Below are 25,658 nucleotides of genomic sequence, written 5' to 3'. Positions count from 1 at the left end.
TTCATGTTACATATTTCCCCCGCCTGATTCCTCATGTTTCATCCGTCAGCTTTAATATTGAACTTGGACCACCTGAGAGGAATCACAATGATTTCACGACCTGCTGTTTCCCTCTCGGCCTTGTTTACTGCTCACAGAGCGTGGGCCTCAGCACCCACACATGCACTCCTCACTCAGAAGTGAAATTTTGTTCATTAGATGTAATTATAGCTCCTGGAGGCCTTTCAGTGACCACAGCAACAGCAAGAGACAAAATATACAATATGACCCAGTTCGGTCTCAGACTAAATTCAGCTTGTGCCCTACGGAAAGCCACAATGGGCAAAACTATGTTTACATGGCTGTTGCAGAATTTTAGAGCTGCAGGATGTGGAAAATATAACTCCAAATTATTTTGGAGGATATTGCTTTTGGGAATGACCTTTTTTGGAACATTGTCTACAGTTTCATTGAAAAATATATGTAAACGATCTTAGTGGGATTTTTTTGTTGAAGATCTGTACCATACAAGGATATTTATTTAGTCTGTAGAATATGTTTGTGGGCCGTTACTTCTCTGCATTATCACAACACCTTTTAGCTTTTACCAAATATTGCTGACTGGGATTTTGAAATTGCACCAGTCCAAGTTGCATCTTCGAAAAAATAATTGTGCTGCCTTGGCTAAAATCTCTATATATTTGAAAACTTAATTTGGTCCCAACGTTTTCCAAGCCATTTCCCAAAGCTCTCTGTTGCTCCACAACACAATGAAAGGTTCAATCGGGGATGTTTGTGGCTAACTATCGTCCCCAATGTCTTCTGAGAGATCCAGATGTTTCTCACCTAGAGCCACTCTGGCTGCCGAAGCGTCGTAGTTTATCCAGAAGGAGACCCAGGAGAGGATGGTAATCAGGATCGATGGCATGTACGTCTGCAGGATGAAGTATCCGATGTTCCTCTTCAGCTTGAAACTCAGAGACAGTCGAGGGTAGGCACCTGAGGGGAAAGAGCGAACAAATATCAGAGTTAAAATATTTCCCGTTAAAAAAAAAAAACGATACTTTAATGATCATTTTGTTTTTTTCATCAAATTTAAAAACAAAGCACATTCGGTTCCATTAATTTGAAAATAATGCTTCTACACTTATTTAATTCGTAGGAGCACACAGGGACACCTTGTGTTTTTGTTTCTGTTTCCATGACAACACCCGACAGCATGGGCTGGATTTATTGCCATGGTAACAAGAATCCTGTTCTTCTCCTCTCGCTCGCACACACACACACACACACACACACGAAACTGTAAACCCGTTTCGATACGATGTGACACAATATTTAAGACGGTGATAAAGATGTCAGCACATTTTTGATTGATCATATCTGCACGTCGCATTCCACCTACCTACATAATTCATAGGATGATTCAGCATAACTGGGGGAATAATAGCTTTCCAAATGCATGTAGGAGTGCCTCGGTTGCTTCGTAAGTCAGGGAAGCAATATTCCTCGCCCCGATTTGTTATGACGGAGCATTTCTGTTATTACTTCTCCATGACCTGGAACACAAACACTACAGTGCCTGTGCTTGGATGGAAGTGCGATGCATAATTTCTCATAAATCTCCCAGCATACGGTTCTTTATGGATTTAATCTACGGCTCGTTACTCCCACTATTCTTAGCCCCCCCCCGTCACATCGGAGGAGAACTGGGGACCATTACAGTGTAATTTCCAATCCGTATGTTTCGGTAGAAAGCTACTGACAGCGTGTGAAGAGTTGGATCGAGAGTCACTCTGATATCTCATTAGGATTCAGCGCCGGCTGGAGGTCAGATCGCTATAAAATCCCAACATGTTATTTTTAAAGTGCCAGGCTGCTCATGAAGTGTTTATTTTTTTATTTATTCTACTAAAATCATACAAAAACAAAAACGTATAATTCATACACACAAATGAACAAAATGAGTAGAAGCGGGAGCATAGCTTATGGGGAGTAGCCCTCCCGTGCATCATCATTAGCATCAATATAATAATGGCATTTATTTCGTCAAAAACATTTAGAAATTAAGGAGTACAAAGAAAACCAATGAAAACTGAAAAAAAAAAAAAAGTTAGGGCAAGAAAAAAGCAAATACTGGGAATATCCAATACCTGTTCGCTGAGTAATCTGCAAATATAATAGTTTTTACTTTAGCTTTGAATTGACTTGAAAGGTCGGGGTGAAGTCCATTCCACGTTCTAACTCTTATCATCTGACAGTCAAAGAATGTCCACAACCAGAATAACCAACATTGCTAACAAATGCGCTATGTTGTCATTTTGTCAAACACAAAACATGATAAGCCTGAATTTAATGCCACCATAATGTTGGCATTTGGAAGCGTCTCGACAATCATTGAATATGAACTATGGAACGCACATTCATGTTTCCCTCAGGGTGAATTGTAATAACTCTGATGATCCAGTAGTGATGGGTTTATTACCCGTCTTTGCATCTTGTATGACAAGGTCGGGTGGAAATCTGTACAGTAATGCGTGTCAGGCATTGTTTTTGATTTGTTTACAAAGCCCTTAATAGCAGGGAATTTGTCAAAAAGTATTTTATTAAGCTCGTTCAAAAAAGTGGTCTATTCTTACGTGCAAAAATAGCTGGTGCAGCACACACTTGGAATATCACATTTTGAAAGGTAACCCAATGTAACCTGTAGGTCAAGTCAAAGACATGATAACAACTGTTCTTCTGTGTGTTTATTGATTTCATTGTAATTCTCCTCGTTTATTTGTGCCATTTTTAAGACAATATAGTCCCTTGATAATCCCTAAAGATATGAAATATAAATTGAATCCCTTATTTTCCACATAGCATCACCACGTAGATTAAAAACCTTCCCATCCTCCTCAAGGGAAAGGTTAAACAATAGTATTTATAATAGAATATCACGTCTTCTCCACAGCAGCATGAGTTTGTTTGCAGTAAACGGAGTCGAAATAGTCGATCAAAGACACTGCCAGGAATAGATCGAGGTAAAACAAACAAATTAATAACTCAGAGAAACACTGGTGCACAACAAATCAACTGTCACTGTCATTCAGAGGTACAAAGACAGATCAAATAATGATCTGCACGGTTAAAGGGCTTTTAAAGGGGCCTCGACAACAACCACAACCGCCTTGGAGATTAGGACCCTCTGAAAGACATCAAACTCGAGGCCCGGGGGCCAAATCAGGCCCTTGGTGGATTTAATTTCGGCCCACAGGATAATTTTTAATTACTATTAGATCTGGCCCTCCGGTATATTGCACGCACACCTTCACTCCATCCTGAGGGTCTCCTCAGTTCAGAGCCTGAGCCCAAACATTGATGACCTAGCACCCAAGATGAGATGCCAAGTATCTGAGCTAGCATCACAGAGCAGCACACTGAGTTTAATGGATGTTTCTCTCTCACGACAACAGGGCATGTTTGGTTTGTTCTTTGAGGGAAATAGTTTTGTTGAAGCTGTTGTTGGCCTGTGGGAAAATGTACTCATAAGAAATGACTCTGGAGAAGCTGCAGATAGAGCCATAAGAAATGAATGAACTGATTATTTAATGTTTAATGTTGTTTTTATAGGCAATCATTTAAGCTTTGTTAGTTCCAGGTTTAATATGTGCAATAAGTTCATTTCAATAAGTTCTGCAATAAACATTGAACCAGTCCGGCCCTCGACTAGCACCCATTTTTTTATTTTGGCCCACTGTGTATTTGAGTTTGACCCCCCTGCACTAAAAGGTACAAATGAAGTGGTACCTGCATGTTAATGTGAAATAATGCAAATTACATCTTATCTTCCACTTAACTCATGCAACAAAATAATAAAATCCCCCTTAATTAAGTATGTTCCATTCATTAATCCAATATCTGATTAATTTCTTCACGTATCTAGACCTAAATTCTCAAATTTGACACTCAAACGCTTGTCATTTTTGCTTTATATAATGGTTTAGTTACAAACAAAACTGATTTAGATTATTGAATTATCCCTACCCGTTCACCTTTATAAATTAAGACCTTCTAAAAAGTACAAATTTAAGTGGTACCTGTCATGTTAATGCTCGATAATGCAAATAACCTCTTAAACAGCCCTTAACTCATGCAACAAAATAATAAAATCTCCATTAATTAAGTATATCCCGTTCATTAATCTAATATCTAATGAATTTTTTCACGTATCTAGACCTAAATTCTCGAATTTGACACTCAAACGCTCGTCATTTTTGCTTTATACAATGGTTTAGTAAAAAAACAAACAGATTTAGATAAATGTTTTTTGATTTCGTCATCGTTTAAGAACTTAATTTGTATAAAACCAGCTCATTTTCAAGCTGATTTCAAAGCTGCTTAGTAGTTAAGCATATACACATTTACAAATTAGCCTAATTGATCACATTAGGTGATCCTCGTTAATAAACCATATGGCAGCCGTGATCAAACCCAACTCACGCTGAACACTTCATTACAACGTGAATATGGGAACAGGTCTTAAAACATCCCATTCACCTCCTTTGAAGCTTCCTTGACGGCAGCTCCTGCTCTCCTAAATGGGAGCAGAGTGTCTTCACAGATGCAGAAGTGGTTTAAGAAAAAAAGGAGGGGGCTGAGGTTCACTATCGCGTGGGTGTAGATCTGTACGGGCTGTAACTGCTACACCAAACAACATCCGCGAGTGGGAGGAACAGCATGTGTGAGGAGGCCGAGGAAGAGGGAATGAATAAATGAAAGTTGAGTGGGTAATGACAGGACAACGATAAGTCAATAAGGGTGGCTGAAGGAGGTCTGCTGTCGCTCCGTTTTGTCTCTTTTGTCTCCCTCATGGAGAATTCAAGTGCTGTATAATCGGTATTGACAAATAAATGTGAATAAATTAAGAATCAGAAGGCAAATGGAGAAGATGCTGGTATCAAAAGCCCCTTTTTCTTTTACATTTGTAGTCCGTTTGATGTCCTGCTGTAATCCATTTGTAGTCCGAGCAGTATTGACCAATCATATTTGAGAATATTTTGTATGCATTCATTAAGACTTTGCACTTAACTAAGATAGTTTTACGCTTGTGAGTAACCCTGCTTAGTGATTTTTATCGGTATTGACAAATATATGTGAATACATTAATAATCAGAAAGCAAAGGGGCAAGAATTTGGTATCAAAAGCCCCTTTTTCTGTACATTTGTAGTCCGTTTGTATTCCTTTTGTAGTCCGAGCAGTATCGACCAATCATATTTGAGAATACTTTTAATGCATTCAGTAAGACTTGAACATTTCACCTAACTAAGATACTTTTCTTCTTGTGAGTAACACTGCTTAGTGCTTTAACTAAAACAGTTTTTTATCGGTATTGACAAATAAATGTGAATAAATTAAGATTCAGAACGCAAAGGGGCAAGAATTTGGTATTATTGGAAGCGTCTTTTTTTAACATTTGTAGTCCGTTGTAGTCCGAGCAGTATCCAGTGTTTCCCCTACCATTGTCTTGGAGGGACACTGCGCCCCGCCAACGGAGCCCCGCGCCCCCTCCCCCCCCCCTGAAATTCAAGGTGTTTAAAAAATTAAATAAAAAGATTATACATTATTTGTTTTGTTTTTTTTGTATTTTTTAAATATATACATAGCACCAAATTGCAAATAATCTATATCTACTGTCACTTTTCACATTGATCATGCGCTCTTTTATTAAATAAACTAAACGCTTTCATTTTAAGTTGTGAGTTTAGTGTTTTATTTTGACCCTAAGAAACACTGATGCATTAATCATTAACAATAACCCACAGCTCCTCTCTCTGCTCCCCCCCCCTCCCCCCACGCTCAGGCAGCACCCCCCCAAAGCAGTAAACCTAGGGGAAACACTGGTATCGACCATTCATATTTGAGAATACTTGTAATGCATTCAGTAAGACTAACTTGAAAATGTCCCTTAACTAAGATAGTTAAACGCTTGTGAGTAACACTGCTTAGTGCTTTTCCTAAAACGCTTATTCATTGTAGTCTTGAAATTGAAACATGCTGCCTTTTTTCCTGGGAAATTTAGTCTTTTATCACAAAATCATGTCTAAAACCAGGAAGTGCATATTTGACCACTTCTATTACAATATTCTTGTTTAGAAATGAGTCGGCAGGAGACGGTGTTTTTCTGATTTATGGAGACAACAACATTTACAGCACTGTGTCCTTGCTTTTCACACCTTAAAAAGCTAATTATGACAATGAATGTTAAGTGTTAAATCTGCCACTGTTATGGTGAACTGCAAAGGGACACAATAATAAATGCTGTAGCTTCTAATGAATTATTTTTCAAGAGCTGTTACAATTAATGTTTATGCAAACTATCTTTACCACCAAACACATGAAATATACATGTTACTAAATATTAAAGCTGTTATATCGCAGCTATCCTAATGGAGATAAGAGAGAGGATGAAGACAGAATAGGTGATGACAGCCGTGACGTTGATGTAAATTGAAAAACAACACGCGTAAATGTCACCTCACACAGTCCGTTCATGCATGCATTTGCATATGGACATGCTTATTGCATGTACACACACACACAGAGCAGTGTTTGCATGTGTGCTCAGAGGAGAATAATTGATGTTTTGATCCTTATTGCACATGAATATATGATGCTCTGAGTCCTATCAGAGAGCAGGGGAATTGGAATTGAACCACACCTCGTACACAAGAGAGGGAAATGCACAGTAAAGGAGGTAAAGACTGGACAGAAAGCAGGGATAGAAGAGAGGAAATTGGGCATTAAAGGAGGCTGGCGAGTGGCACATGTGACGGAGGGAACCTGGTCATTAGCCAGCCTTGCAGGGAAGCTTTGATGTGCTTCACACTTCCTGCCAAGAGCACGGCAGCAGACCAGTGGACACTAAAGTTTAATTGTCGCCACCCACAGTAGTAGTAGTAGTGCGCTCTGCTCCTGCTGGACCATGAGATTGATTGTTAACGCAATGCAGCACGTCAGAGATAACAAAGACACACACACACAGTGAGAAGGAGGGTCGAAAGAGGAGGATATTAAAGGAACACTGAGAGGCAAAAATACTGTGTAGCCTCAAAGGAGAAGTTAAAAATACCCCAAAAGGAAACAAAAGAATGATTTTCTCTTCATGTCTTTTCACGCCTGGGTGTGGCTTCTCCTCACGAGCATAACTTCTCTGAGAGATTATGTTATTAATAAATGTCACACAGCTTTTATTCCCCTCCTCTGACTGAGTCTCTGCTGACCTGATGATATAGCTGTTGGTCAGGGAGTGTCATTAAAGCTCTGTACCTGGGACTAAATGTGATTAAATGAAGACCTCACTGTACGTCAAATTAAAAAACAAAGTTCACAACAGAGAGCGGAATCCCCCTGTGAGCAATGAGGGTTGTTAAACTTCTCTTCTGCACTCAACTTAGCAACAGAATTCAATTATAATACTGCTAATGTTTTTAGAGTTCACTAACTAACTGCTGTTACGTGTCACAGTGACAAATTGCACCTGGAAATGAAAATCTCTTCAGAAACTGGCCATTGAGGAACTTGATTGAAGTTAAGGACACTAAACGAGGACCTGATCCCTAATTGAAAGGAAAACGATTCTTAGATTATACTCCAATTAAACTGAATTATTAACTTCATTTCTGACAATAAATCCCCTTTTATTCCTACATGCTTTAAGATAAACCTGCAACTGTGCTTTAAAGTATTGACTGATTGAATTGATTGAGGCTACAGTTTGTTAGCATCAGCATGATACCCTAACTAACCATTACGGCCCGTCCACACAGCAGCTTTGAAAAAATCTTGAAAATCTTGGAGCTGGGCGTGTCTGAGAGCTCGGGGATTTTTGCGACCAACAACCAATCACATGAAGCTCCCGCCCCCGACATACAAAGCAAAAAACCCCGGTTCTTCTCCACTCAGAATATGTGCAGAAAGGAGTATGACATTGTGTGCATTAATGTGATGCATATAGTCTATGATGTGGCAGAGGTAAAGTGTCAGCGGGAAGGGCTATGATGAACATGTATGAGATTAATGTCTATGGTGCTATTTTATGCTACATTCCAGGCTGGCTAAAGATACTGTCTATGCTAGCTAGCAATGTTTAAACGAAGTATAAACTCCCCAGACAGGCAAAAACCTACCAGCTTCACCCACTGTCTCTGCCACCTCCCTCCATGCCTGGTTCCTCCGGTTTGTATCCCGGTAAATAGTTCTGGTCGTAAAGAACCGGGTGATTTGCTACCGTAATTTCTCGTTTGGAATATGAGGAAATGAACTGCGGTCTGGCTCTCCCAGCTTGCACGTGGTTTGATTGGCTAGCGCTTGAACTGTCAGATTTGCATAAACGGGATTTGATTGGCTGACGCTTCGAGCTCAGCTTCAAAAGTTGAACATTGCTCAACTTTTGAATCCTGGAAATCCTGGAAATCTTCGCTTTGCTTCCCCACAATGCAGTTCGGCATCATCCCCATTCAAAGTCAATGGGCAGAGAAGCGTTGGAAGCGTTGGAAGATTTTTTTAAAGCTGCTGTGTGGACGTACCGTTACGTCCAGGGTCAACGGCCCCCTGACACGGGCCGAAATGACTCTGTAAATCACGGCGATTACATCATGTTTTGGTTTAAGTACCATCCCCGCGTCCTCGCATCAGCTGCTGTTGAGGGACACTTCAAAGGCATCGCGTTTCCTTCCTTCAAACCAATTAGAAGCTCTAACAAACACAAGTTTGGCTCTGAGGATTTCAGATCAACAGATCGAGCTTTGGCACGGATTTGTCTGCTACAGAAATTGATTAAATAATCAGCTTGAAAATGGGCCAATGCTTGATATGAACAATATGCTGAAAAATAGAACATTCAGTTGTCAGTCTATCGTGTGTGTTTCCCAACGGACGTTCGGTTTGTAGAAGCCAGAGCATTAACAGTAAAACAGTTTTTACCTGTGGAAAACACTACGTTTCTGGACACCAGGTTGTAATCGACGATGGAGAACTGAGGCAACTCGATCCGTGTCACCCCCGTTACGGCTGTATCGCCTCCTTTCCAGTAGAACTCGATGTCGTCTGTGGTGTAGCCATCTGCACGAGAAGACACACACACACACACACACACACACACACACACACACACACACACACACACACACACACACACACACACACACACACACACACACACACACACACACACACACACACACACACACACACACACACACACACACACACACACACACACACACACACACACACACACACACACACACACACACACACACACACACACACACACACACACACACACACACACACACCAAGGTGTAACCATCTGTCGAACTCTCACTGGAGAGCGAGATATGCAGCGTTGCTTATCTTCCAACTGCGCTGTCACTCGGGAGGAAACATGTTTGAAGTTCTCTCCAAGAACCAGACGTTGCTTTGGAAAGCGGGTCGGTTTAGTAGGTTCACTTGAGTTTAAAAAAATGTCAAAAAGATATTTAAAAAATAGCTGGTATTCACTGTGAAACTAGACATGTGAAGGGAACCTGCATGTGCTCCATTGTTACATTATATTGGAGGAACTGGCTTCGTCTCAATTGTAGCTACAAGGATGTATTTAAGGATTTAAACATCACATTTTTCCTGTCTGTCGATTTCCATTTATTTCATTACAGTCCATGCACAAATTCAACCCTCTATACACAATTTTAAACATTGTAATGTCCTAATATTATAACAACAGCTAAGCCATAGTCATGTGTATCTTGGCCAATCCTTTTGTTGTTTTAGATATGTCTCTGACTGAAGCTGAGGGCGTCCGTAAGACCCGCTCTAAAGAAGAAGGAAAAGGTTTCGATATAACATTTGACAATTGAAGCTACACGGATGCCAAGTGGGTCCACACGTATCTAATAGGAAATGGGAGTGCTCCTATTAGAACATAGCACTTTAAAAACACAAAATATTTGTTACGATTCTCCGTCAGATCAGTCACAGGAGGCGCTCTAGACCATGTCATATTTTTCGTGTCTGTCCATTTCCATGTCCTTTCATTACGTACATTCATAGATACATAAAGCTGAAGCAGAGGGCGTCCGTAAGACCTCTTATAGCACGCTCTAAAGAAGAAGGAAAACCGTTTGGATATAAGCCCTAACATTTGACATAAGGAGCTGCATTGGTTTTCCTCTCAGGGTTTCAGTATGTCAGTCCTAAAGGCTTCAGGTCTCTCTACTCACAGCTCTCGATCTCCAGAGTGCAGTTCTGTTCGTCCAGGGGATACCGCCTGAGATCCATCATACACGCTGCTGTCGTGGTTATCCTGAAACACAACACGCAGGGGAGAAGGTGTTAGATACTGTGTGTGATTTACACGTTATTAAATAAAACAACAAAGCCGGTTACTAAACGAGGGACTGTAAGGGACTCTGGGAATACAGTTAGGAATGTCGTAGCTTCTTTAAAGGACACGAAATCAATTTGTATTTACACTAACTTCCTCAGTTGGTGTCCTTTTACTGGAGAGTATTGGCACTGTCATCTTAAAATATTATGGCAAGGCCTCCAATGTATTACGCTGACTCTGTTGCTGTTTAAATACGCTATGGATCACAGGCAAGCAGTTCTCCCTTCATGTCCTCACGTATCAAACTGGCCACCCTCCATCCAGTGATTAACTGAACATTTGTGTAAATAAAAATCATATTAAAGGCAACACATTCTGGCAGAGCTCAGTGCCTGCTCATCTGAACTGGCTTTTGAGGAGGTATCTCTTTGTTTATCAGATGAGCTCAAAAGGCAGACAGTCAGCAGTTAAAATAAGCAGCAAAGTGAAATGCAAATTCAAAATAATTTAGGCTAAGTCTGCCCTGATTAAAAGCCGGCTGCTTGGCAGTTAGCCACTGGAAGACTTCATGCAGTTCAGACGCAGATGAAGCTGTGGAAAGCCATTAGGTGCTATCATTATACAGCTAAAATCACAACGACAGAACATTAGGACTGCCAAAGAGACGTATGGTGATTATTGTGACACCCTGCATTTCCTTCTGTGAGCTTGTTATACATTTATAGTATTTTAAAATGTCTGCTATGTGTTTTTAGCAGAGATTAAAGTAGGCAGTAAGGCTTTATCCAATCAATCCAATCCACTTTATTTATATAGCACATATTAAAACAGAGAGTTTTACCGAAGTGCTTCACAGCCGACATAACATTATAATAAAATATAATATTACAATAAGAGATCAAAGGCACACATAAGAATACATCAGCTTTAAATCAGTGAATATAATGTTTGGATTCAAAAGGAGGTCAAACATATATCATGAAAAAACATTTGGGTTTGGATCCCCTTCCTTTGTTATATGAGGGCTTGTTTGAGAATATACCGCCCCCCCTTATGTATAATATACACTATTATATAGATATACCTTTGCAAAGGTGCGTCACATGTTTTTGTTAGCCAATCAAAGCAGCCTTTTTGGGAGGGGTCTTAAAGAGACAGGCGCTAAATCGGAGCGTTTCAGACCAAACTAAACACAGGCATATTCAGACGGACACAATAAAGCATGCAGACATGTTTTGGAAGCAACCTAGAACCAAAGTATTGAATAAAACCGAAGATCTCATGTCCTCTTCAAATAGTAAACAACAGATGAACCCATGAACACGCCTTCTTATGAAATGTCGTGTCATTATTCCTTAAGACAATGCCTAACATTGACACACATACAGTTTGTCCACGATATGAATCAGTTTTCAGGACGTTACTCAGCCTTACCTGACAAACATTATTATTTAACAGTTGATATGACAAACACCGCGTCACACATCTGCCTCTGCCTTTGATCTCTTGAAAGCATTGAGAGGTCTATAAGTAGCCCACAAAGCTAAGTGCTATGAACTCCACTTGCATAATCAAGCATGGCTGTATGACTGTAAAATACGAACACTGAAGGACTCAAACACAAGCAAGCATGTGCAAAAACACACACACACACACACACACACACACACACACACACACACACACACACACACACACACACACACACACACACACACACACACACACACACACACACACACACACACACACACACACACACACACACACACACACACTTCTCGCTCTGCACTCTAATAATTCAAAGCATGCATCCATATTCATAGGTCACAGTAACTCTTCTGAACCTGCCTGTCGAGAAGATCAATGGAAATTCAAAACAAGGGCTTTATGCTACAAATATCAAACAACAGCTGCAAGCTTAATGTTGCATTAATGCACCGTCTAACCTGCTCGCACTTCCTCTGACTGCTTCCTTTTAAAGAATCAAATGCCAGCGTGCCCTTGAGCACGACACATAATCCTCTGGCTGCTCAGCGGCCAGCAGCAGAAATCTGCCAAGTTCTCAGCATGGGCGACTGCGGTGCCGTAATTGGGCTTTAAACACAGCATTAACTTGACAATGGGAAACATCCGAGAACATTTTGACCCTGAGCCTGTTGCAGGGAGGGCGGCTCATATGCATGGCCCCAAAAAAGTGCCCAGTCTAAATACATGAATACACTCTACACTGTAACAAGATAAATAGATATGTAGAATCAATTACCTCTTCAGCCCAAGTTTATTTGTTGAAAAAGGTCTTCCTTAAACAGATCACATTGTGTGGTTGTTGGGGACTATTTTCAATAGTGGTGCACGATAATTATCGGGCCGATAATTATCGATCCGATATTAGGAATTATGACGTCATCCCGATAAACCCGATAAAAGTGTTAATAGCCCCGATAATTTACAATATATTTTTTGGGTTAAAAAAAAGAGAAAGAAATACTGCGGTGTGGGTGGATTGGGATGAGGGGCGCTTGTTTTTCACTTGGCTCCTCCCGTTTGGCCAGTACTGTGGTATTAGTGGTTTAGGAAGAGGGGAGTTTTTCACAAATCCAGCGCTCCCTAACTCATGCCTGGCTGTGACGTAAATGGTGTGCGGCCGTGAAGCCAGGACAGTAAACAAACATGTCGTCGGTAGTATGGGACTATTTCAAAGTTTCAGAGTTAGATAGTTCGCTTGCTATTTTTATTAACAAATGAAATGCAGAAGTTCCACGAGGAGGGAAAAAGGCAACGAGCTATAATACTTCCAACCTGATTAGTCACCTGAAACATCGCCATCGCTACGATGGTGTGTTAAAAGCGTACGAAGACGCCTGCGCTGCTAAACTAGCGGCGCATCCAATGCCAGCTGCAAATGCACCGGCTTTACCTATCGACGAGGCTTTTGAAAAAGGGTCTTGTCATTGATTGATTGACTCAATTATATTTATTCGGGAAAATAAATATGGTCACTTTGAAGAGTCAAAACTGTTCTTGGCTTTGTTTTGTTCATGTAGTAATGCTCATGTCATTTGCTCACTACTAGTCTTTTTTTTACCACCAGGTGTGCAAAAACTACAGGTACATTTAATATATATATATATATATAATAATATTATCGGGTATCGGTCTTGAGAAGCAGGAAGTTATCGGCATCGGTTTCAAAAAACCAATATCGTGCATCCCTAATTTTCAATGAAACACACTTTAAGATAAGAGTTCATTGTGCTTGGTCATTGATGTGTATTTGAATAGTTTTTAGGCAACGTACCTTACTGTACCTTTCACAGTGTTTTTACAGTAAATATGAGTTCATTGTAACATCTCGGTGGCCTAACAGTTTATTTCTCAGCATTCGGTTGCAGTTTGCTGCAGTTTGACCCTCATCTTGTATTATTTCTGTTTTTAAAAAAAAGATTGCGATGGCCAAAGAGCCCAATTGAAGGCTTTCATTGAATACACAGAGTTGTTGGTTTCTGTCTTTGCACCCTCTTAGGATATCTTGAGAATTCAGAAACAATATGGAGAGTATCTGCAAGCTTTTCCAGCAATCGGTCCTTAATCATTTCTGGTTCCAAAAACCAAATAAGGCGAAGGCAAAAGAGCCAAATGTGTGGTCAGGGTGACTGGTATGTCCACTTTGAATGTCCTACTCACTAGTGATAGGACCTATTTATTGATGGTTTCTATCTTTGCAACCTCCTAGGAGTTGTTGACAACGATATAGGGAGACTCTGCAGAATATTTGTATCCTTCCCTAATCTTGTGTCGGATAAGAGTCAGAACCAACGATACGCAGAATAGATGTCAATTTGTTCAGCAATTGGTTTTAGTTTGCTTATAATTTCTGGTTCCAAAAACCTAATAAGGGCGAGAGCCAAATTTGTGGTCAGGGTGACTAGTATGTCCACTTGTTATGGGCTACACAGACAGTGTCTAGTGGTAGGATACATTCATCGATTGTTTCTGTGTTTGCAACCTCTTAGGACTTGTATCTTCAGAATATGGAGAAGAAAGGGTATTAGGTTGTAGTTTGACCCTCGTCTTGTATTCATTCTGGTTCCATAAAAAGATTGCAATGGCCAAAGAGCCAAATTCAAGGCTTCAAAGCGGTGGTTTGTAACATCAGGATGACTAGTAAGCCCGCTTTTCATTGGCTACACAGACCTAGAGTCAATAAGTTGTTGGTTGTGGTCTGTGCACCCTCTTGGGATGTGTTGACACTTCAGAAACATTATGGAGAGTATCTGCAAACTATTTCAGCTATCGGTTGTCCTTTATCATTTTGTTCACACAAAGAATAAGGCAAAGGCCAAACAGCCAAATGTGTAGTCAGGGTGACTGGTATGTCCACATGTAATGTCCTATTCACTAGTGATAGGATCAATTCATTGATGGTTTTGGTTTTTGCAACCTCTTAGGACTTGTATTTACAGAATTTTGGACAAGAAAGGGAGAGCAGTGTGAAGCAGAACCAAAGGATTCGTTGACAATGATATACAGTAGGGAGTCTCTGCAGAATATATGTATCTTTCCCAACTCTTGTGTCAGACAAAATGGGATAATAGTGTGAGTCAGAACCAACCTGAGGCCGTAGAGAACGGTCCCGTCCGGATGCAGGCGGATCATTCTGTTCTTGACGGTGACTCCGTGGACGAAAGACTTCTTGTCGTTGAGGAAGTATGTGTCGGGGACCCAGAGCGAGTCGGCAACCCTGTTATCCAGAGTCAGGTTGAGAGGGATTCCTAAATAGGCCAGACGCTTGTCCCTCCAGTACTGCTGGAAATACATGGTCAACGTGTAGTCCTACGGAAACAAACACAGGACAAGAGACAATAGGTCACGTTTGATAGTTAAATAAATCATAGATACTAGGGCTGCTCAATTAATCGTATTTTAATCGCAATTACGATTATGGCTTGCAACGATTACGAAAACAACGTTCCAGTTGAATTATACTTAAAGGTGGGGTAGGTAATTTTGGAGAAACCAGCTTGAGTGAGCTAGAATTTAAAATACACAACCGGAAGAAATCTGCTACTTCCTTACAGAGCCCCGCCTCCAACACACACGAACGCGCACATGACCAATGAGGGCACGAGATAAGTTTGTGCACAGATGGAAGGCTGACAGGCAGGTAGGCCATCCAGTTACTTTAGCCGGGCCGGCTCAGATGATTGGTCGAGCTTTTTACAGCGTCACGGCTTCCACAGATGACATTTCTTTATGTATTTATTGTCAAAGCATTTAAGATATTCATTGCTATCGGGATGTTAAGAGCATTCCATGGAATATAACAAAAAGTGTATCTCGAGCCGGTTTCTCAAACTTACCTACGGACCCACCTTTAAAGTTCAGGGTAATCAACTGTTAAAAACATACTGTTCACATTTTTTTCTCCAATAAATTGATGTTTTCAAAGTAAATGGATAATCGTTTTTAATAATCGTGATATCAATTATTGACCCAAATAATCGAGATTATGATTTTTGCCATAATCGAGCAGCCCTAATAGATACACTAAATGTGTGTAAAACCACCAGACTCAGGGACAGTTTCATCCCACAGGCCATAAGACTGTTAAGCACCTGAACTTTTGAAAGAACATCCATCAAGTCAAATTCCTCGTACGTGTCAACCTACCTGGTAACAAACCTGTTATTAGTTATTATTCCAATTACATGTATATAGACTCTTCTTGCGCTATTTCTAGGGATGTAACGATACCAAAAACTCACATTACGATATTTATCGCAATATTGAAAAATAAAGGAAAACAATGTGAATCTTTTTTTTTTTCTTTATTAAATAATAAATCTGATTTGTACAGTATTTTAGTAGGATAGTAGTATTTTAAAGTGTCAACAATATAATAATCAGACCCTGCAATAGAATAAATTAAGTTTCACTTTAGTTTTTCAAGTAACTCAACTCTAACTCACTCCCTCAGCATCATCAAGGTTATCTTTTAGGAATATGAGCATGTCCACATTTCCAGGTAGAAGCTGGGATGTTTGCAATATCCCCTGCTGTGGAAAAAACTCTCTTGCTTGGTACTGATGTTGCTGGGACAGAGAGATATGCTTTGGCCATGGGTGACAGCAGTGGGTCAAACTGTGCATTGTCTCTCCACCACTTCAAAAACAATACAGTTGTTGCCAAGAAGGTGAGGCTTATTGACAGGGCGAGATATAAATATACTGTTGGTACTTGTCCATGTCTCTAGGTATGTACATGTAGCCCTGTGAATACCATGTCCTTTTGTGTTATCTGTTGTCTCATGTTCATGTTGTAACCTACTTGCTGCCATGTTGGACAGGTCTCCCTTGAACAAGAGATCGATTATCTCAATGGGACCATCTGGTTAAATAAAGGTTTTTAAAAAAAAAAAGAATTATTTTATTTTTTATTTTTTTATTTAAAAGATTTATTTTTTAAATCGCGGTATATTCTGTCAGTCTCACGACGGTATTGAGAAATTTTTTTACCGCGATTTCGCGATATTCGATATATCATTACATCCCTAGCTATTTCTATTCTATTTTATTGACTTGCACTATTTGATCTGTTTCATTGTGTTGGAGGAGGAGCCTGTGACCTCAGATTTCCATCGACATAACTACACAATGACACAATGACAATAAAAGCCTTGGATCTTGAATCTTCTGCACAAACAAGCTGCTGCAGAAGCAAATATTAACAGCTCTGAAATATTAACTCATTCCCCCACTGTTGGAGCTCCTAATATTTACACGACACGACCCAGCGTCCTGCCTGCTTACAGAGCGAGAGCCAACTGGTCCATACGCTGCGGCCAAACTCTCCCAAGATCCTTTGCCCTCCCTTCATGAAAGCATTAACATCGATATGCTGTCGTACAACAACAAGCGTGACTCATGTAGCTGCAGCTTCCACAGAAAACCTCCCTTTAATATATATCAGTGTATTCCCAGTAAGCAGTGATTCAAAAGCTTGTGTTTCATTTCAAAAAGGCTGATTCCTGAGATTTACACAACTTTATTCCAATAGCTTTTTTCTACTTTGATTGTATCTTGATGCATTTTATGTACTGTATGGGACCCACATGGATATATGTACTTTAAGTGGAAGTGTATTGCTCATTCCTTTTAGGTTTAACGCAATTTGTTTGGCAAAGTGTTACTTCCCCAGTCCCCAAATGCAATATATACAAAGATTGGATATCAAAAGGCAAATTGTAATATATAAAAGCTTTGTGTTTGACTATTTTCAAACTAATGAGCTCAAATTAAATTGAACTAATGGGCTTTTAGATTACTTAAGTGTTTGCAAATGTGTAGTATTTCTATCTGTCTGTGTAATAAACCCTCACTATCTGGCACCTAAGGCAAGACGTACTTAAGTCCAGCCATGAGGATACTGTTAGTTTGGGGATAGGATAATAAGCATTTTTTAGGATGCTATTGCATATTAAAATCAAGTTATCTGCCAATAGAGTAAGTGAACATTTGCTGGATAAGATTTCTTGAAATAATATGGGATATTTGGATATATTAGATCTTACGAGATGTATTTTGAGCTATATTTGACCAGGATAGGGAAGTGTAAAGACTCGATATTAGACGAATATACTTGGCAAGATTTCTCGTTTTTACCGTGTGTAAAAATAGGATGCTTAGAAACTGTTTTATTTTGCATTGATTCAAGTAATAAGGGATTTTTGGATACATGATATCTTATAATTAGCTGGGGAATTGTATGTTGAGCTATATTTTTTACCAGGATAAGGAAGACATATTCTAAATAGAGATAAGACAATTATACTTGGCAAGATTTGGAGTTATTACAGTTTGTAAAATATGTTAGAAACGGTTTTATTTTGCATTGACTCAAGTAGTATTTGACCAGAGAAGTGAAGATAGAGGACAGAGCCCCTCCCTCCCTTCCTCCTTCCTTCCTTCCTTCCTTCCACATCCCATAATCCACTTACCCGAGCTAACAGTCCCTCTCCTATTTCTGTTTCTCCCTCCCTCTCTCTCTCTCTTTCTCTCCTTCTCTCTCAGGGCCATGCCATGATCTCTCTCTGCCCGCTGTGGCGTTGAAATGAAACCCGCCCGCACCAAGCTGGCACGAACACATGTCCATCGATGCTGCGTATATATCAGGTACGCACCAAATGCAAAATACTAATAATGAGGGTTAAAACGTCCACTGCAGTGAGCATGGCTTCCCGAAGACGTTACATAACTGGAATCGTCCCAACACTTCTAACTAAAACTGAACTGAAATTAGAATCGATCGTTAATTATTCATCCCTTTTATTTTTACAAATTCTTCCTACATGTTTTCCACGATGGGTTAGCACACGGGGAAAGTCTTAGTCAGCACAGGATACAGATGGGTCCCCCAGCATGAGGAGGAAAGAGATTTGGCACCGAGCCACGGACGTATAGTGGTGGAAACATGGTGTGTTTGGGGTCCGCCAAAACGGTGGAGCCAGTCTGGTTGTGCTTGGTTATTGCCAATTATATGGAAGTAAATAGAGTAATATTGTTAAAACCTTTTATGAAATCATTTCTAAGCACAAATCTGCAATAATTGTGATAGATACACTATTTTATCCAGCAATAATCCCCAAAAATATAGATTTCCAGCTCCGAAATGTTCTGCCTTATCTGTTTTATATCGTTGTAAATGAGATATCTTTGGATTTGGGCCAATTATGTGGGAATAAAAAGAGTGATATTCTAAGAAAATGTGGTTTAAAATAGCAATTACCCTTTATGGTATCATTTCTAAGCACAAATCTGCAATAACGTGATAGATACACTATTTTATCCCTCAAAAATATCGATTTCCAGCTCCAAAATTTAAAGATTTGCGGCTTATCGTTGTAAATTGGGTTTAAAAGCTAAATGTTAAATCAATTAATAAAAAAAAAGAATCAATAGACTCATTTATAAGGAAAATTGTCATCAGCCCTAGAGGTGTGTGTGGCCGCCAACGTCTTCCTTTTATTCCCATTGGTCACTTTAACCAGTTAACACACATGTCTCATGTTGACACTTTGCTAATTGACTGCATTTATCTACAAAACACCCTGTCAGAAAACATAGATAAGAGTCTCTCCGTTGGTGTAAAGTAAATAGATTAGCCTGTCCCACTGTTTTGGCCAAGCTTGACCCACTCTACCATGCTGCACTGCGTTATATATCAAATGCACCCTATAGGACTCACCATTGCAAACTGTATAGCCTAACTGGACGGTCCTCACTTACCATTCGTAGGATGCAGCATTGGTTTTTATTACAATACATTGCATTACATGTCACGTGTTAGACGCTTTTTATCCACAGGAGCAATTTGGGGTGAAGTGTCTCAGGGACACAACGACATGCTGACTGCAGTGGGGTTTGAAACTGTGACCCCCTGATCCGAACACCTGTGCGCAACTCACTGCGCCAAACGCCGCACATATTATATTAATGTATAAAGCCATTTTAGGTAAGCTTCCACTGTACATACTGTATGTGCCAGATGTGCTCCAGTGTGTGACTCTTACAACCTCAGACCCAGTGCCTGGATACGGGTCCAGGTTCCTGCTGTGCGGACTGAGGCGTCATTATGGTCCTTGGTCTTGGAATGACCTTCAATCACGCCTAAAACTGAGGGCAGCATGTTTGAAATTGAAGTTGTCTGAGGTCCTTACCCCCAGCTGCTCTTGCAGTAATAAGTAGCGCACCTTTCTTACTGTCCTAATGTGCACGATGTAGTGACGGCTTTTATTTTCTTAGTTATGTTCTCTGTATTTTATATGTTTGTGTTATGTGTAACGTTGCTGCCTTCTTGGCCAGGTCAGCATTGTAAATTAGATTTGATCTCAATGCTTTTTTATCTGGTTAAATACATTCTTTGTTTAGCCTAAATGTGTTTGGAAACATGCTAACCCTTTGAAACTATAGGAGACTTGAAGGAACCACCATTTTAGCATACACTGGTTTACTTGTAATATATATAGAGTTTTATAACATTATGTCGCTCTGGAGAAGCTTTGCAAAGTCTGCAGCTGTTATATAACGGGAACTACTTTCTCTCTTTCTCTGATTTCATAGCAGAATATATGAATCTATTAGCCCCGTGACAAAAAACACTAACAACTCCTCCCTACATAGGTTAATCTTCTCCCTTTTTGAGTCACAGCGGACCAGTGATAGCATGCAGCTTCTTGGAGAATTAATCCCTGTCGGTTTCCAGGCTTTGGTGTCAGGGAGGGCGATGTGTGCGATCGCTCTCCGTCTCATTAAAGGAGTCAACGTGGATTGATCACAGCATGTGGAGAAATTACATTAACCGGGTGCTGTGGACTCTCCTCCATCACATTGCAACCGTCCATCAATCCCTACGAATGACTGATGTCTCTTTCACACGGCTTCCTTTTGACCCCTATCATATCCCGCCTCTCGAGGTATGCGTTTCCATTTCTCGCTAGAGTGTCAGCAGCTAAAGTACGAGCGACTAGTAGGACATCAATGATTTAAATTAACCATGTAGTCGGTACAAACACACGGCCAAGCAATCCTCATCAATAGTGCATGCAGACAATCAGATTGAATTTCAGATGAGGCGCTTTGCGGTACCTGCTCTGAAGCTTGAGGGACTCTGATTTTCTTTCTTTCTATGAATTAGGACTATGGATTATGAATTATTGACAACTCTCCCATCTCCCACAGCACATGAAGTCTCAATACACAGCACAGCTTGGTTATTAGCATGTTTTCAGCGCAGATAATGACCAGTGGAAATGATTTCCAGCAAGCCTCAATTATTCAATCAACCCGGCTGGATTATCACTTTCATTCAGGGTGTGTGAGAATTCAGATAAGCAGAGTTTTGGCTGTGAAGTGACCCATATTCAATTTAATCTCCCCTCTCTCTCTCTGCAGCGCTAGCATACTGACTGCTACGTCCTGATAGCACCAGTATCTAGGAAATATCCTGCTAACGTTGTTTGTCACATGGCATATGCCCTCTGTCCCCGGCATATGCTGCAACCGGCTCATGATCATAGGCCGCCCCCGCCGCACCATAGGGGAGGGAATAGAGAACGTGTTAATAAACCCAAAAATAAATCATCATTACACGTAACAAAGCCGCTCGGCTCAACATGAAAAATAAATGACCGCCGGCTTTCCCGCGGATAAACTTCACATCTCGGGGAAACAAACGATGATATGATATGTAATCACTGTGTACTCCGCGTGAACCCACGTCCAAGCAAAGCAATTTGAGTCACTTCAATGTAATTTGGGAGCCCTCCCTGGGGGTGGCCCCGAGGCGATATATCACCGCAGTGCGGGGGAATCCCTCAGCGACTTCCTATCCTTCTGCTGCTATAGAATATAAAAATAGCCCCGTCCCTTATTGAGAGCAAACACAGGGACTGAATTGGGCTTTTCTTCTTCAAATGATATTGTGTTGCCGTCTTCAATATACAGTATAATTCCCTGACTGTCTAATATCTCATGATGTATTGCCTCATTTCAACGAGGGAGGCGGGGAAAGACAGCAAATGGTAAATGTACAAATCAAACTCTGTGTAAGAGCCCCTGAGGCACTGCGGTACACATCACTATCTTTCTTTTATTAGAGTATATTACATTTGAAGATGTAGTTTCATTTATACAAAGCCTTTTTATGTGAAACTATGTTAAAATGCAACCCGCCATTTGTTTGCACCATTTTTGGGTTGGCTTTTTATCTTTTCTTATCTTGAGGAAAATACTGAGTGTAGGATGTATTTTCTGTATTTATTGAATGGTCCCAAAAGTGTGTCATGTGCTCGAACAACAGATGCAGTAAGAGAAGGCGCAGCTCGAGGGGAGACACAGGTTTCAGAGGTCTTCTGTGTGGGAAGAAGGCAAAGAATAAAGGGTCATCCAACACAACCCTTCAAAAGTAAGATATGTGTTTCTAAAGCAACGAGCAGACAAAGAGACTCGTGCAAGAATCATTCAGATGGTTTAGCTTCAGCAGCTCATAACTTCTGACTGAAATTAATAAGTTGTCTAAACCTGTTTTATTATTCATGATGTGAACATTCATGCCAACAAAGTCATTCCTCTTGACTCACTAATACTACAATGATCAATATAACAAAAGCAAGGATTGATTTGACCTTTAACTCTAAACACCGTTTCCCACTGGATGTAAAACTAAAATCTGGGTTTTGTATTTAGCGGGGAAAGATTACGATCGGCGGCCATTAGCACAACAAATGACTCTGAAGTCACGGTGTTTATCGGCTTCAGCTCTGATCTGAACGGCGGTAATGGAAACCCGACACCAAGGTGGATTTAAACTCTTATTCTAGTGTATCAATGAACAAGACAAGCCATTTATAGAAGGTCATTTTACCTTCTTTCAAACTTGAAACACTCGTCTTTATTTGTTAGTCTTCCCACTTTTCCATCAGAGAAATGTAATACGTAAAAAAGTAACCATTGTGACGTGAATGAGGTCCACCAGAATAAAAACTCATCCGTAGGCAAAGGGAAAGAAGTCTAACCCCAATTTTGTGCGTGTTTTCAGACACAAAACCTGCACCGACAGTACGTACTTATTCTACTTCGTATCAGCTTCAAAACCTTTGCTGCAGGGGTCTCTCCTTCTCAAAGCTCATACATCTGCCCCATCCGTTACACTTAGAGGAATCAGACTGTTGACTGATGACCTTTTTCAAATAACCCCCCACCATAAATCCAGTTCATAGTTTACCTGCCGCTTTTTATTTGCCTCAACGTGACGCCTGCTTGAGTGGCACTGAGAGAAAAATTGAGGCCGCTGCCGCCTGTCAGCTTCTTTGATTCCCCAGCTTCAGACAGTCTTAAAGGTATACACACGCAGCTAAGAGCGAGAGGAAGTTATGAAAGTGGGACTGTGGGGTTAGCGAAGCAGCTTCAGTGTACGCGTCCTTTGGCTACTTGGCACTTCAACCAGGAAGTGGCCGCTCCGCTTACTCCAAATCTCAGCGAGCATCGCTTCACCCCACAGCGTTGCTCTCTCCTGAGGCCAATTACATTCCATCAGGCAGGAAGCCGGATGCCGGATAAAAGACATGAGGGTATATTAAGCCATACTCGCAGCTCGAAGGGAAGATATGCTCTTTTTTCGTATAGCTCCAAGTATATATATATATATATATACCATAATTAGGGTGACACAGTTTGTGCAACATCTAATGCCAATATTTATTCAACACCGAAATACCTGTCAGACTAGGCTGTGTCACCTTTAACACTTCTGCAGGAATCCCACGTAGAGTGAAAGATGAAGCTACTTTATGGAAATGTTATGCACTCCTTAACACAAAGCAGGCAGCAGGAACATTTGGAGAAGCAGAGATGGAGAGAGAGATCTTTTCACCTCTCCATAATGACAGATTTTTTTTTTCTTCTTTTTGACACCCACACGCAGTCGTGGGTGTATGGATGACTAGCTTGTTCAGCCTGTTAACTGCAACTAAACACACACAAACACACACACACACACACACACACACACACACACACACACACACACACACACACACACACACACACACACACACACACACACACACACACACACACACACACACGGTTTCAGACTCTGACCATTTCCCTGTGATTTAATTTCTCAAAATGATGATGACTTTCACGGCTAATGGGCTGGGATAAAGACCGCCATGTCTGCACCAGGTCTTTGATAATGAAAGCACACCTACACATGGTGCCCTGATTTTTAAATATTCTTAATTGGGGTTTTTCAAAACATTGTTAAATGCTGGCTCTGCTGCAATTAAAATAATCATCTCCGAACCTTAGTCCCAAACCCCTGTCTCCTCTCTGCACTGTACAGTGACACATTTGTTAGCGTGAATCAATAAGTGTACAACTAGTTTCTAAGCAAGCACTGCCTCAGCACACACATAATCTGTTTTGCCTTGCTCTGATCTTGTCCTCGTATGTGTTTCTCATCGGCCGAGACCCCCGGCACACCACCAACGAACCTCAGAGGTAATTAGTGCGTCTTTCTCACACTTTAGCATCTGCCTGTGCAGGAGCTCCCAGCTCAGAGTTAGCCGACCTGCCCTGCCAGGTGGATTTTTGACATGCCAGATGTAATATTCAGTCAGCTGAGCTCCCCCCTCCTCTGTCTGCCTCTCCCTGGGTTTCTCACATCTTCAAGCCCTCGCTTTTCTCTGCTCTTTTCAGTCCTTCAATAAACCTTCACTTCGTATCTTCTCTGCTCCCATTTCTTGCTTTTTTGTTCAGGTCTGTTGATGCATTGATTGCCCGAGTGTTGTCTCCAGTAAAATTCCCAAGGCAGCACAAAGACCATCTTCGATTCTGCCATGGCTGATGAACATGAACTCCCACTGCACATCAAATAAAACCAGAGTGGAGGTATGTACAGTATTGGGACCAGGGGAGTACACGGTGTGAGTAAAGTGCTCAATATCAAGATAAAGGGACTGTAAAGCAATTTATCTGAGTGGGTGTTTTGTATTTCAGCTTCTAAAAAACAAGTTCCTCCCCAGAATAGTCAATATTTTCTTTCACATTCCCCCTTACATCTTAAACTACAGTAGTGAGTTGTTGTGTTAAAGGGTGATTTTGTACATCAAATAATGTTTACATGTGTTTGGATGCATATGAGAAAATACCTTTTAGTGATTGAAAACTACTAAGTTTGAAAGAATGTGTTTCCCACTGCTTACTTCTGCTTGAGGCTACATTTGTAGCTACTACCATAACATGACTAAATATCCTAACAAAACTGTTTACCGCTAAGTTGCATCATGGGTAATGTAGGCGTCCGGCTTTGACAAGGATAAAGAATGGATGGACTACAAAATAGGAGAAATTTCACTACATTTTCGACTTCCTACCCTAAACTACAGTCCCTAATATAGTATTTTGACCTGCATGGGATAAGCATCTGAGAATATCCATACATCTAAATTGCAAGGATCAATCCCTCTTCTCTCTAGTATACATTTGCACATTCACATTCCTGAATGCACACATATCAGCGTTTTAATACCTGGGTTATATTGACCCAGGATCATTTTTCACCCCTCAACCTTAATCCCTGATATCGATGGTTACCCCTTTGCCCTGATTGGTCTGCAACTTCATGATCCATTTCCTAAACATTATATCTCACTACCTCCCTTTTCTAAACAATTTAGTGAGAAGACTTTGGATCTCACATACCCACGCTCAAGCTGCAGAACCGTAACTCACAAACAGCAAG

The 25,658-nt window shown here is 40.6% G+C and overlaps 2 protein-coding genes across 8 annotated transcripts in view; one reads left to right on the top strand and one right to left on the bottom strand.

The window, feature by feature from the left end:
- The window catches only part of LOC307033985 (gamma-aminobutyric acid receptor subunit alpha-5-like), a 97,166-nt gene that overhangs the window by 35,209 nt on the left and 36,299 nt on the right, over positions 1-25,658 (top strand). For 2 of the 6 annotated variants that reach the window (XR_013806738.1, XM_079672639.1), the window contains exons 2-3: positions 18,425-18,526; positions 22,212-24,805. The gene's annotated coding sequence lies outside the window, so the exon portion shown is untranslated. The remainder of the gene's footprint in view (positions 1-18,424; positions 18,527-22,211; positions 24,806-25,658) is intronic. The other 4 variants (XM_079672640.1, XM_079672638.1, XM_079672637.1 and 1 more) reach the window with 4 other exon arrangements.
- Positions 1-25,658, bottom strand: part of LOC307033984 (gamma-aminobutyric acid receptor subunit beta-3-like) — a 41,591-nt gene that overhangs the window by 13,059 nt on the left and 2,874 nt on the right. For both annotated transcript variants that reach the window (XM_079672635.1, XM_079672636.1), the window contains exons 4-7: positions 14,968-15,188; positions 10,246-10,328; positions 8,948-9,085; positions 826-978 (exon numbers count right to left, since the gene is read on the bottom strand). In XM_079672635.1, coding sequence (XP_079528761.1) covers positions 826-978; positions 8,948-9,085; positions 10,246-10,328; positions 14,968-15,188 — 595 coding nt within the window. The remainder of the gene's footprint in view (positions 1-825; positions 979-8,947; positions 9,086-10,245; positions 10,329-14,967; positions 15,189-25,658) is intronic.

This window comes from Notothenia rossii (genome assembly GCF_949606895.1).
Source record: "Notothenia rossii genome assembly, chromosome: 3".
Classification (NCBI taxonomy): domain Eukaryota; kingdom Metazoa; phylum Chordata; class Actinopteri; order Perciformes; family Nototheniidae; genus Notothenia; species Notothenia rossii.
Note: the sequence above shows the minus strand (reverse complement) of the source record. Positions and strands in the feature narration are given on the sequence as shown.